General features: G+C 42.1%; 1 protein-coding gene across 2 annotated transcripts in view; it reads left to right on the forward strand.

The window, feature by feature from the left end:
* SLC22A3 (solute carrier family 22 member 3) overlaps positions 1-14,287 on the forward strand; it is a 392,110-nt gene that overhangs the window by 180,107 nt on the left and 197,716 nt on the right. For both annotated transcript variants that reach the window (XM_069769517.1, XM_069769516.1), the window contains exon 2: positions 2,751-2,854. In XM_069769517.1, the coding sequence (XP_069625618.1) occupies positions 2,751-2,854 (104 nt within the window). The remainder of the gene's footprint in view (positions 1-2,750; positions 2,855-14,287) is intronic.

Consider the following 14,287-nt stretch of genomic DNA (forward strand, 5'->3'; position numbering starts at 1 on the left):
CATAACACTTACTGTGCCATTAGGCGTAGTGAAACATATCTCCCCTCTATTACGTTACCAGTGACTCTGTCACAACGGATTATCAGAGGCCAAGTTCGGGGTCAGATACTTGAAGATAAAATAGTTCAAGGGAACCTGTCATGTAAAGTAACGCTATTAAAGGATATATTCAGGAATGTAAAATATGCTTAAGCACTAACAGGCAGACAGTTGCTACCTACCTGCCTGTTGTGCCTGATGCAGTTTATCGCTGGCACAGAGCAGTCACAGACCATTCATGCCAGGAATTCAGCAGATTTTACTGACTGAGCGGCTGCTTTTTTTCCACTACACTCTGATGAATGGGTGGGGCTTCAATGTCATTTTGATTGACAGCCAGATTCCTGCTCTCTAACTGGAAGAGCCGACTATGAATGAGAATGATGTTGGAAGCTACACCCCATCAACAGAGCAGAGTGGAAAAGAAGCAGCTGAATCTCCAGCCAGAGTGGTCTGTGACCGCTCTGTGCTGGCAAAGAACGGCACTGGTAGAAACTACCTGGATGATAGTGCTTAGACATGTTTTTAGTTTTTCACAAAGTCCTGGAAATAACCTTTCCCTTTGAGATAAGGGGTTGATTTGCAGGTTAATAGCCTTCCAACACCATGCAGCGGTTATTTCATTGCAAAAATTTGCCATACACTTTAGATAGCTGTTAGCTTAATGATCTGACTAACTGTTTTTATCCTGACTCCTGCCTATACAGGAACACTTAGCTGAGTGTTCATTTGTTGTTAGATTGTTGGCCAAAGCTACAATCATCATTACACATTACGTGGCTGCTGACAACCAATGTTTCGACTGATTATTCGGACAACAGCCATCTCGATAGACCTCCCTGTAGTGCTTATCTGGAGGAGAACAAAAAGATCAGCAGTCCAATATCAGATCAACATCTCCTTTGGACAGTTAAGGTACCGTTACACTAAACAATTTACCAACGATCACGACCAGCGATACGACCTGGCCGTGATCGTTGGTAAATCGTTGTGTGGTCGCTGGGGAGCTGTCACACAGACAGCTCTCTCCAGTGACCAACAATCAGGGGAACAACTTCGGCATCGTTGAAACTGTCTTCAACGATGCCGAAGTCCCTGGGTAACCAGGGTAAACATCGGGTTACTAAGTGCAGGGCCGTGCTTAGTAACCCGATATTTACCCTGGTTACCATTGTAAAAGTTAAAAAAAAACACTACATACTCACATTCTGATGTCTGTCACGTCCCCCGGCATCAGCTTCCCTGCACTGTGTAAGCGCTGGCCGTAAAGCAGAGCGGTGACGTCACCGCTCTGCTCTGCTTTACGGCCGGCCGGCACTGACACAGTGCAGGGAAGCTGATGCCGGGGGACGTGACAGACATCCGAATGTGAGCATGTAGTGTTTTTTTTTTTTACTTTTACAATGGTAACCAGGGTAAATATCGGGTTACTAAGCGCGGCCCTGCACTTAGTAACCCAATGTTTACCCTGGTTACAGGTGAACACATCGCTAGATCGGCATCACACACGCCGATCTAGCGATGACAGCGGGTGATCAGCGACCAAAAAAAGGTCCTGATCATTCCCCACGACCAACGATCTCCCAGGAGGGGCCTGATCGTTGGTCGCTGTCACACATAAAGATATCGTTAGCGGGATCGTTGCTACGTCACAAAAAGCGTGACGTTGCAACGATATTGTTAACGAAATCGTTATGTGTGAAGGTACCTTTAGTTGTCCGGTGCCCCCATACACATTACAGTGTTGATTGAACCTGTCAATATTGGCGGATAATGCTGACATTAGTCTAATGTGTATGTAGAGCAAAATGACCCTGACTACAAACAAAGCAAAGTAAACATGTTATCTATGAATGTAAAATCGCCACAAAATTTATTGAAAACCAATACAAACAAAAGGAGTAAGGAGAAGTGCTATGAAAATATAGCAAGGGGACAGCCAATTTCAGACAAGTAAGGCCTCGTGTACACGTTCAGTATTTGGTGATTTTTTTACCTCAGTATTTGTAAGCCAAAAGCAGGATTGGGTAAAAAATGCCGAAGTGGCAACATGTTTTCCTCTGACTGTTTCCCTCCTGTTGTTGGCTTACACTTACTGAGGCAAAAAACTCCACAAATGCCCAATATGTGCACGTGGCCTCAGTCAGTTTTTGATGTTGCAGTTATTCTGCACCATTTCTGCACCCAGTAAAATAGGTTACTTACATTTAAAAAAAAATACACCGCTTCAAAACCTCACCAAAAACTCACCGTGGGAACGTGGCCTAAAATGTATTTTTGTCCTTACCCTCCTTTGTATTGCAGCAGACATTTTTTATTTGTATGGTGTTGTAGCTGTTTTTGCAGAGGTCATGTAATTTTCTCATGCACCATATCAAAGAACATTTAGATTAGCATTTCATTTATACTAGAAAGCATAAGAAATAGCATTTCCCAATAAAAAAAATATATATTCCTTACTTTGCTGACAACCTAAACTCGTTCCTACTTTTTTTTAAATATTAGTAAAAAGAATCTAACTGATCTTGAAAAAGCAGTAGACACCATTTATATACTTACAGTATTTTACCTAACTTTGTATTGTATTGAATGTTTAATTTTGGTTTGTCTTCAAATTCAATAAAACGGCAATTTACTTTGCATTATTGTTATTTTTTTTTTTTTTCATTTAATCAGAAGAATTAACAGGTCTGTGCTTTGTTTTCCAATAGTACAACCTGGTATGCAAAGATGCATGGAAACTTGACTTGACACAAGCTTCACTGAACTTGGGATTTTTGATAGGGGCTCTGACATTGGGTTATGCTGCTGACAGGTAAATACCGCATGCCTACTTCCTGCTATTCTATTTCTTCATGTACTTTATTTGATAAGGATAAAACCTTTCTGGTGTAAACAATATTTCAGTTTCATAACCAAGTGCAATATGCTTTTCTCTTTGCCAAAATGCATTGTGTAAAAGTCACAAATAATATAATATTGCAATAAATCTTTGTAAGAAAATTCAATTCAACTTTTTTCTTAGTGTCCCATTCGCCAATTTTAGTAAGTTTTACTTAAATCAGAAAACACACAAAAGTTGGCAGAGAGTAGATTTTAAAGGGAACCAACCATGTAAAAAAAAAGCTATTAAGCCTGCCGATTAATAGTGCTCTGTGAGGCACTGGCGAATTTAATTCCCCCCAGCAGTATTCAGCTTCCAGTCATAAAGAAGCCGCTGACATGGTTTCCATTACCACTCTGTATATAGAGAGTGTAAGGTGTAACCGCGATCCGGGCACTGACTGACAGCAGAATCAGCATTAAGGACGACTATCAGTCTGCCAACACACTCTATACACTGGTCGATGACTGAAACCGTGCCAACGCCTTCTCTATGACTGGGAGCTGAATGCTGCCAGGGGAATAAAGGTCAATACCTCTCGGGTGCGGGGCTTTCTGTGTTGGCGCCTCACGGTGTCGGAATGCTATTAAAATGCAGATCAACCCCATATCTGCAGGTTAATAGAGTTATTTTACATCACAGGTTCCCTTTAACTATTTTAGTCAACCATTATTTTAAAGTTTTATATTAACGTGATCAGTCATGTTTGAAATGATCATCTGACTTTAGCAAAGGTAGATGTGTATGGCATGATTGGCCTACTATGACTGACAATTAAAGACATTGTCCCACAAAACACACTTGTCACCTATCCACCGAATAGCGGATAAAGGCATAATAGCATGGGCTCTCTCATTAATCTCAATAATGGGGTGCCCAACAGACCCATGTTTGAATGGAGTGGTGGTTTGCATGCCTGGTAATGTGCACTACAACTCCCGCCAAGCAGGGGACTTTAGAACTTTTGTTTTTAAGATCGGTGGTGGTCTCACAGGTCAGTCAATGAGCGATAATATACTTCCACCATCTATCCTATGGACTTGTCAACTCAGCAACCAAAGCAACTCTACATACATTATATACTACATAACTGCAAGTACATGTTAACATAAGCCAAACTTAACCCATTATAAGAGACTTAGCTGTAGTTATGCTTAGTGTGATTTGTCTTTATAATTGGTATTTATTGCAATTGACTGAGGTATACATATGACTTTATACTATTATATGTGGCCTAGATTGCTCGTTGTGCTGTTTATTCATTTCAACTTTATGTTTTATGAGCATAAGAAACAATCAGCGTAGCTACCAGGGGGGCAGAGGGGGCCATCGCCCCGGGCCCCGTGCTCTGAGGAGGCCCACCTACAGCTATGCTATGTAACTGTATCGGTGTGCACAGCATGCCAATACAGTTACATTCTGCAGCAGAGCAGGGAGAATCTCCATGCTCTGCCGTCCGGCCTCTATGGGGCCCCTGATCCCATCATCCCCCTGTCAGCCTCTGACGTCACCGACACCAATTCTGACAGTGGGTGCAATGACGTCACAGCTCGGCGCCCGCTGTCCAGATGTGTGCAGACACTCAAAGCAGCGGAGGAACCAGGAGGAAGAGAGGTGAGAATTGTATTTTTTATGGGGGTGCATCATGCTATACAGGCTGCCTATGGGGGTGCATTATGCTATACAGGCTGCCTATGGGAGTGCATTATACTATACAGGCTGCCTATTGGGATGCAATATACTATACAGGCTGCCTATTGGGGTGCAATATACTATACAGGCTTCCTATGGGGGTTCAATATGCTATACAGGCTGCCTATGGGAGTGCATTATACTCTACAGGCTGCCTATTGGGATGCAATATACTATACAGGCTGCCTATGGGGGTGCAATATACTATACAGGCTGCCTATGGGGTGCAATATAATATACAGGCTGCCTATGTGGGTGCATTACACTATACAGGCTGCCTATAGGAGTGCATTATACTATACAGGCTGCCTATGGGGATGCAATATACTATACAGGCTGCCTATTGGGGTGCAATATACTATACAGGCTTCCTATGGGGGTTCGATATGCTATACAGGCTGCCTATGGGGGGTGCAATATACTATACAGGCTGCCTATGGGGTGCAATATAATATACAGGCTGCCTATGTGGGTGCATTATACTATGCAGGCTGCCAATGGTGATGCATTATACTATTTGGGTTGCCTATGGGTGTGCAATATACTATACAGGCTGCCTATGGAAGTGCAATGTAATATACAGGCTACTTATGGATGAGATTGCAATATACTGGGGGTGCATTATACTATACAGGCTACCTCTGCCTACGGGGATGCATTATACTATGCAGGCTGCCTATGGGGGTTCATTACACTATAGAGGCTGCCTATAAGGGTGCATTATATTATGCAGGCTGCCTATGGGGATGCATTATACTATAGAAGTTGCCTATGGAGTGCCTTATATTATACAGGCTGCCTATGGGGGTGCATTATACTATCCAGGCTGCCTATGTCAGTGCAGTATAATATACAGACTGCCTATGGTGGTGCATAATACTATACAGGCTGCCTATGGGGGTCCAATATACTATACAGGCTTCCTATGGGGGTGCAATATACAATACAGGCTGCCTATGGATGGGGGTGCAATATACTATACAGGCTGCCTATGGAAATGCATTATACTATACAGGCTGCATATGGGGATGCAATATACTATATAGGCCAGGGGTGTCAAACTGCATTCCTCGAGGGCTACAAACAGGTCATGTTTTCAGGATTTCCTTGTACTGCACAGGTGATAATTTAATCACCAACTCATTATTTGTTTAGGTGATTAAATTATCACCCATGCAGTACAAGGAAATCCTGAAAACATGACCTGTTTACAGCCCTCGAGGAATGCAGTTTGACACCCCTGATATAGGCTGCCTATGGGAATGCATTATACTATACATGCTGCCTATAGGAATGCATTATACTATACATGCAGCCTATGGGGGTGCAATATACTATACAGGCTGCCTATGGAGCTGCATTACACTATAAAGGCTGCCTATGGGGGTGCATTATACTATACAGGCTGCCTTTGGGGATACATTATACTATACAGGTTGCCTATGGAGCTGCATTACACTATAAAGGCTGCCTATGGGGGTGCATTATATTAGGGGTTGAATTACACTATAGAGGTTGCCTATGGGAGTGCATTATATTAGGTTCTGCATTATAGTATATAGGCTGCCTATGGGAAGTACATTATACTATAGAGTCTGCCTATGGGGAGTGCATTACACTATAGAGTCTGCCTATGTGGGTGCATTATCTTAGGGCTGCATTATACTATAGAGGCTGCCTATGGGGGTGCCTTATATTATACAGGCTGCCTATGGGGATGCATTATACTATACAGGCTGCCTATGGTGGTGCATAATACTATACAAGCTGCCTATGGGGGTGTATTATACTATACAGGCTTCCTATGGGGGTGCAATAAGCAATACAGGCTGCTTATGGATGGGGGTGCAATATACTATACAGGCTGCCTATGGGAATGCATTATACTAAACAGGCTGCCTATGGGGATGCATTATACTATATAGGCTGCCTATGGTGGTGCATAATACTATACAAGCTGCCTATGGGGGTGTATTATACTATACAGGCTTCCTATGGGGGTGCAATAAGCGATACAGGCTGCTTATGGATGGGGGTGCAATATACTATACAGGCTGCCTATGGGAATGCATTACACTATACAGGCTGCCTATGTGAATGCATTATACTATACAGGCTAGCTATGGGAATGCATTATACTATACAGGCAGCCTATGGGGGTGCAATATACTATACAGGTTGCCTATGGGGGTGCATTATATTAGGGGTTGAATTACACTATAGAGGTTGCCTATGTGGGTGCATTATCTTAGGGCTGCATTATACTATAGAGGCTGCCTATGGGGGTGCCTTATATTATACAGGCTGCCTATGGGGATGCATTATACTATACAGGCTGCCTATGGTAGTGCATAATACTATACAAGCTGCCTATGGGGGTGTATTATACTATACAGGCTTCCTATGGGGGTGCAATAAGCAATACAGGCTGCTTATGGATGGGGGTGCAATATACTATACAGGCTGCCTATGGGAATGCATTATACTAAACAGGCTGCCTATGGGGATGCATTATACTATATAGGCTGCCTATGGTGGTGCATAATACTATACAAGCTGCCTATGGGGGTGTATTATACTATACAGGCTTCCTATGGGGGTGCAATAAGCGATACAGGCTGCTTATGGATGGGGGTGCAATATACTATACAGGCTGCCTATGGGAATGCATTACACTATACAGGCTGCCTATGTGAATGCATTATACTATACAGGCTAGCTATGGGAATGCATTATACTATACAGGCAGCCTATGGGGGTGCAATATACTATAAAGGTTGTTTATGGAGCTGCATTACACTATAGAGGCTGTCTATGGGGTGCATTATATTAGGGGCTACATTACACTCTAGAGGTTGCCTATGGGGGTGCATTATACTAGGTTCTGCATTATACTATAGAGGCTGCCTATGGGAAGTACATTATACTATAGTCTGCCTACGAGGAGTGAATTACACTATAGAGTCTGCCTATGGGGGTGCATTATATTAGGGGCTGCATTATACTATAGAGGCTGCCTATGGGGGGTACATTATACTATAGAATCTGCCTGTGGGGAGTGCATTATACTATATGGAGGCCTATGGGGAGTGCATTATACTATATTGAGGATTGTCTGGTGCATTATATTATATGGAGGCTATCTAGTGGATCATCATACAGTGTGGAGATTAGTGTTAGAGCTATCAAACAGTTTGGGGGATACTAAGGGGCCAGTATATATAGTGAGGGAGCATTAGACTGTATAAGAGAGCATCATATTGTGTAACGGGAAGATTTAAATGGGGGACACAGGACATTATTAAATGTAAAGTGGGCACTAATTGTTATAGGGAAACTCAGGTTTCTGTTGCTGTCAAAGGAGCACACAGGGCAATAATATTTTCTAGTGGAAAAAATGTGGGCAGTATTTTCTGGGACACTTGCACCCGGCATTACTATATTCTGGAGGGTTGCTTTAGAATTTAGAAGGCACATTGTACCATACAGCAGGTGAAGTAATAGGGACACATACGGCAGCAGCACTGAGGTATCAGCAGGATGAGCAGTTTGTGTAGGTTGGGAATAGTCCCATTAGGGATGGTGCTGAAAATATGAGAAGTGAAATATGTCTTTGTTGTAGCCTCTGCAGCCGAGTCGTGGCTGGAAGAAGTTGTCATGTTGGTCTGGGCCAGATGGAAAAGATGTAAAAAGTGAACGATTCCATCAGAAAGAACATCAGTGGTAAGTCACTATCTTCAACTGTGCTGTGATCACTTATATGTTCTGTAGGACTGGTATTTATCACTGATCGGCAGTAATCAATATTGGTCTTTATATAGAGACTAGATGGTGGCCCGATTCTAACACATCAGGTATTCTAGAATATGTATTTATGTATGTATATAGCAGCCACATAGTATATAGCACAGGCCACGTAGTATATAGCAGACAAATACTACATGGCCTGTGCTATATACTATGTGGCTGCTATATACATACATGTTGTAGAATATCCGATGCGTTAATACAGGCCACGCAATATATAACAGTGGCCACGCAGTATATAACACAGCCACGTACTATATATCACAGCCCACGCAGTATATAGCAGCCACATAGTATAAAACACAGGCCACGCAGTATATAACACTGGCCACATAATAAATAACCCAGGCCACGCAGTATATAGCAGCCACGCAGTATATAACACTGGCCACATAATATATAACACAGGCCACGCAGTATATAGCAGCCACGCAGTATATAACACTGGCCACGTAATATATAACACAGGCCACGCAGTATATAACACTGGCCACATAATATATAACACAGGCCACGCAGTATATAACACTGGCCAAGTAATATATAGCACAGCCCATGCAGTATATAGCAGCCACGTAGTATATAACACTGCCCACGCAGTATATAGCAGCCACGTAGTATATAACACTGCCCACACAGTATATAACAGTGGCTACATAATATATAGCACCGCCGACGCAGTATAGAACACAGCCCACACAGTATATAACACTGCCTATGTAGTATATAGCAGCCACGCGGTATCTAACACAGCCCACGTAGTATACAGCAGTGTGGGCACATATCCCTGTTAAAAAAATAATTAAAGTAAAAAAGTTATATACTCACCTGGTGGGATCCATCGAAGCACCAGCGATACACGAGCGGCTGCCACCATCTTCCGTTCCCAGGATGCATTGCGAAATTACCCAGATGACTTAGCGGTCTCGCGAGACCGCTAAAACTTCTGGGTAATTTCACAATGCATCGCTGGGAATGGAAGATGACGGCAGGCGCAAGCGACTCGGCGGACTACAGAGGGTGAGAATAGCAGGTTTTTTGTTTTTTTATTATTTTTAACATTAGATCTTTTTACTATTGATGCCGCATAGGCAGCATCAATAGTAAAAGGTTGGGGACACACAGGGTTAATAGCAGCGGTTACGGAGTGCGTTACCCACGGCATAACGCGGTCCATTAACCCTGTGTGAGCAGTGACTGGAGGGGAGTATGCGGGCGCTGGGCACTGACTGCGGGTAGTACGGAGCGGCCATTTTCTTCCGGACTGTGCCCATCGCTGATTGGTCGTGGCTGTTTTGCCGCGACCAATCAGCGACTTGGACTTCCATGACAGACAGAGGCCACGACAAATGAATATCCGTGACAGACAGACAGAAAGACAGACAGACGGAAGTGACCCTTAGACAATTATTTAGTAGATTATTTTCAGTAACATTGCTGTCATCTGCTGAGGTTCTCCTCCACTATTAGCGGGCATCACCTAGTTGTAATCACAGTTACCTGGTTAGGAGCCCACTCAGAAGCTTCGCCCCTGAACCAAAACCCTAGCTACGCCTCTGGAAACAATACAACTTATATATTGTATATATTTTTAAAGAGATTTGTGTCCTGCACTTTTTAATCATAAGCAATGTCTGTTCTGTGCCTCAATCAAACCTGACCTGTGAAAGCAGCCTGGGTTTTTCCTTGTACAAGCTCGGTACCTGTAAATATATTTTTCCAGTAGGTAGCCCCACAGTGCTGCTCCGGTAGTAATTAGTGGATTTGCTTTAGAGACTTCATTCTAAATAGTATGCTTTGTAAACAGAACATGGGGCTATTTCTGCTGCGGGAGCTTAGAATCAGTGATGCAGTGGTGGACAAACCATTGGTGCATCTTGTGCGACCACACAGGGGACCGACAGTGGAAGGGACCTACATCCATATGTAAAGCAGCAGCCAGCTTCTGTCACATGCATATAAAAAAAGGATATGTACTGTTTGTGTACAGGGGTCCTCTTCAGTCTGTGTCTGCCAATGGTATAAATCACAGGTGTTTCTGTTGCTGGAACAAAGAAAGGATGAAGACAACAAAAGCATATCAGCAACATGGTGATATTAAATCTTGTAGTAAGTAGTGCATAATAGAAGCCGATCTGCAGTACTCAGTAGCGGCCGCTGCACATTGAATGGAGCTCTGCAACTCTATCAATGGGGGAACTGGATTTTGGAACCCCACTGATCAGATATTGATGACCATCGATGTAAGATAGGTCATCATCTAATATATAATTGCCTAGAATACTACTTCCTGCAATTTGTGCCAACTTCCGTGGCTTTGTCCGGAGCTAATGTCCGGAGCTAATGTCCGGAGCTAATGTCCGGAGATTAATTGCCTAGAATACTACTTCCTGCAATTTCTGCCAACTTCCATGGCTTTGTCCGGAGCTAATGTCCGGAGCTAATGTCCGGAGCTAATGTGCGGAGATAATGTCCGGAGCTAATGTCCGGAGCTAATGTCCGGAGATAAGTGACGTCAACAGTGTCCAGTGTCTGATTGGTTGCCGCCTGCTGCGAGCGACCAATCAGAAACGTGCCGTACTGTGACACACTCCGCCCGCCATTTTGGTGTGATTTTTGAATTTTTACCTCACAGCAAGTTTCTACTGCGTGGAGGCGGGCCCAGTGACGTTGCTCTTCAAGCTCCTGCCGAATTTCGTCAAAAAAATGATAATACCATTTACCAAAACTATATATATTTAGTTGTGAAGTGGTTCAGTGACATTTTCACACCAATTTTGAACTTTTGTTTGGTGTTTTCTCCATATACTGCCTATTATTTTTGTTCTTTCTTACTATTATTTATTAATTGTATTATTCTTACATTTGAATAAATAAAGTACATATGGATTCTAGACTCCCGATTCTTTAGAATCGGGCTGCCATCTAGTTACTATATAAATGGACAACCCCTTTAAGTAATCTGTTATACTGGTTATTTAAAAATTGCAGCAAAATCCATAAGCACCAACAGTCGCAAAGCAAAGAAATGGTGTGTGATAATGATGTCAAAAGATGGCACTCATCAGCAATAATTAAAAGTGACTCCACAGGAAATCTTAGATATGAGGAAAATGTAACACATAGAGAGTACTCATAAAACTTACTCATAAAATGTAATGGTGTTACTTTAATGTGTTTAACCCCTGCGCCGTACTAGTACTGCTCTGTGGGAGGTGCATTTATGCCCAGAGCAGTACTAGTATGGCGCCGCGATCACTGCGGCCTCATGCTGAGCGCCGCGGCAATCGCGTACAGGTGTCAGCTTTATGCTTTCCAATAATTTTTATTAACATTTTGTCATTAACAAAATATAACATAACTTTAGGAAAGAAGTGAAGGGGAAGGAAGAGGGTAGGGGAATTGGAAGAAGAGGGGAGGGACACAGAGGAGAACTCAGAAGTTTTGAGTTATTAAATGTAAATATATGGAGATATACATTCATTTGTATTGAATGAGATGCATTAGAATTATGTAAATTTGTTGAAACAGAATTACATTTTTATACATTTATATAACAATTGAAATCTATAACACTCTTAAGAAACAGAGATCTGAGGCACAAATTCAAAGATAGTAGGTCAAAGATGGGTTTCAGACCAGCATGTCCATTTTTTAGAGTATTTATCAAAACAATTATTGATTATTGCAAACCTATGTTCATAAGTTTTATGGAGGGAAATTATTTCTAATAAATCTGAACATTTAGGTGGGTCTTGTTGCTTCCAGTGAAATGCGATTGCGTTTTTTACTACTAGGAAAATATGAATTAGAATAGATCTAAAATAGAGATCAATATCTTCCATGTCTAAAGATAGTAAAGCTAGTTGAGGGGAGATCTTGATATTCTTGTTTGATAAATTATTAATAAGATTGAAAATTTGGGCCCATAAGCATAGGCATTTCCAAAAGCTATGTAGGATATTACTGTATTGCCACAGTTTCTCCAGCATATTGAGGAATTATTTGGGTTGATTTGAAATAGTCTGGCGGGGGTGTAATACCACCTTGAAAGAATTTAGAAAAAGGATTCCTGAAGTGACTTGGAAATATTGGATGTACATGAGTATGCTAATGCATTTTCCCATTTTCCGGGAGGAAAGGACAACTTTTAGATCTGCTTCCTATTTGACCATATAAGAATTTTTACTTAGCTCAGTATCATTATTAAACCAATTATATATGCTCCTAGAGCTCCAAAATACTTTGTGATTGATGTTGCACAAGAGGTTTATTGTAGCTTCGGAAAAATAAGTTTTTTTGAGGAGGAATTCTCTAATTTGGTCCTTCAAAATCATATAATTTAAGAAGTTTGTTGAAGGAAGTTTAAATGTATTTTTTAAATTACTAAAAAGAGAGAAATTTTTCCCATCATAAATATCTTTTAATTTTTTTTATACCATAGACTAGCATGGGGAAGATATGTGATTGTATAAAGAGGAAATAAACAATATTGGGAGATTTTGCAAAGAATTGTATTTATTTATCCCTCTTTTAGGTTTAGCCATTTTTTTTCCACGCGTAGATGGAGGCCTTATTCTCAAAAAATGATCCAAAAAACTCAAGGTATAAGTCCTCAAAATCATATGAAAAAACCTCAGTCTAAAATGGTATAATTTTATTAGTAAAAGCAAGGCAGACAGACACGCCTACAAAACCCAACACAAAAATACAACCAAAAAACGTGAACAAATGTGTAACAAAAAAAGTAAAAAACTAATGGGAAAATCTAGATCACCCTACCTAGGCCACTAGTTTGCCCCTGCCTATCTGCGGAGGTAGGCACCCTAGGGGGGAGCGTTGTGGCGCCCCCGCTCCTCGATGACTGTCCCTAGGAGCCCTATGAAACCCTACGGCCACTAGTGTAAGCCACTACCCACATACTAAAGGGTCCTCTAGCGCTAGACAGAAAGATACTCTTCTAAGGATGACCTAGTTCCCACTAGTAAAACGCTATATACACACACACATATGGCAATATGAATATCACAGTGGTATAGTAATTCACAGCGGCCTCAAGATATTAGACACAGTGTAAATACACTTTTGAGATGGATGCAACCAGATCATCTAAGCATATATAAATACTCTATTCTCAGGGGCTAACATTTATATAGATGTGGATGAAGATCAAAATCATACCAGCCAAATTGGCTCTAATATCATGCATGGGTAGTATCCTGCTACCTCACTCCAATGTCCCCACACTATTTAGACAATGCTAACAGTAGCCCATACATAGCCCCGAGACAAGGCTATGAATACTCATCTGAGCCGCTGTGTACCACCGAACGCCATATGAAAAGCACGCCTCAACGCGTTTCGCCTCCGCAGGCTCATCAGGAGGCCTGATAGTCCGATATGCTGTGTCACATCAAAATTGTGGATAGCTGAATGCCCCATGCCGCACTGCTCACATTTATATCTGCCGCCAGTATCAGACACAAGATGCACCTCCTCGCTACTTCCTGTAGCGTCTAGTAGACTGTATTGCGCATGTCCGCATAAACCATGCGCAGACAGAGCCGCAATTTCGTGCCTCTATGCATAGAATCGCCATAACGTTACTGCGCATGCTCCCGGAGTCGACCCTCCCATCTCTTTGGGGAATACAGAGACATTATGTCCCACTGGATCTTTTTAGTGTTAAGCTATGTTTTTCGCCGCGCACACCCGGCTCCTCTCTAGATCTATTACATATGCGTTAACACAACTTATTAACTCATGCAGAGTCGATATACCCCAAAATACATGTTGGTGACGCGACCACGCTCTCCAAAAATACACCGCCTATGAGGGAGGGGTTACCGTGCTCACTATAGTGAC

Source organism: Ranitomeya imitator, chromosome 5, assembly GCF_032444005.1.
Source record: "Ranitomeya imitator isolate aRanImi1 chromosome 5, aRanImi1.pri, whole genome shotgun sequence".
Lineage (NCBI taxonomy): Eukaryota > Metazoa > Chordata > Amphibia > Anura > Dendrobatidae > Ranitomeya > Ranitomeya imitator.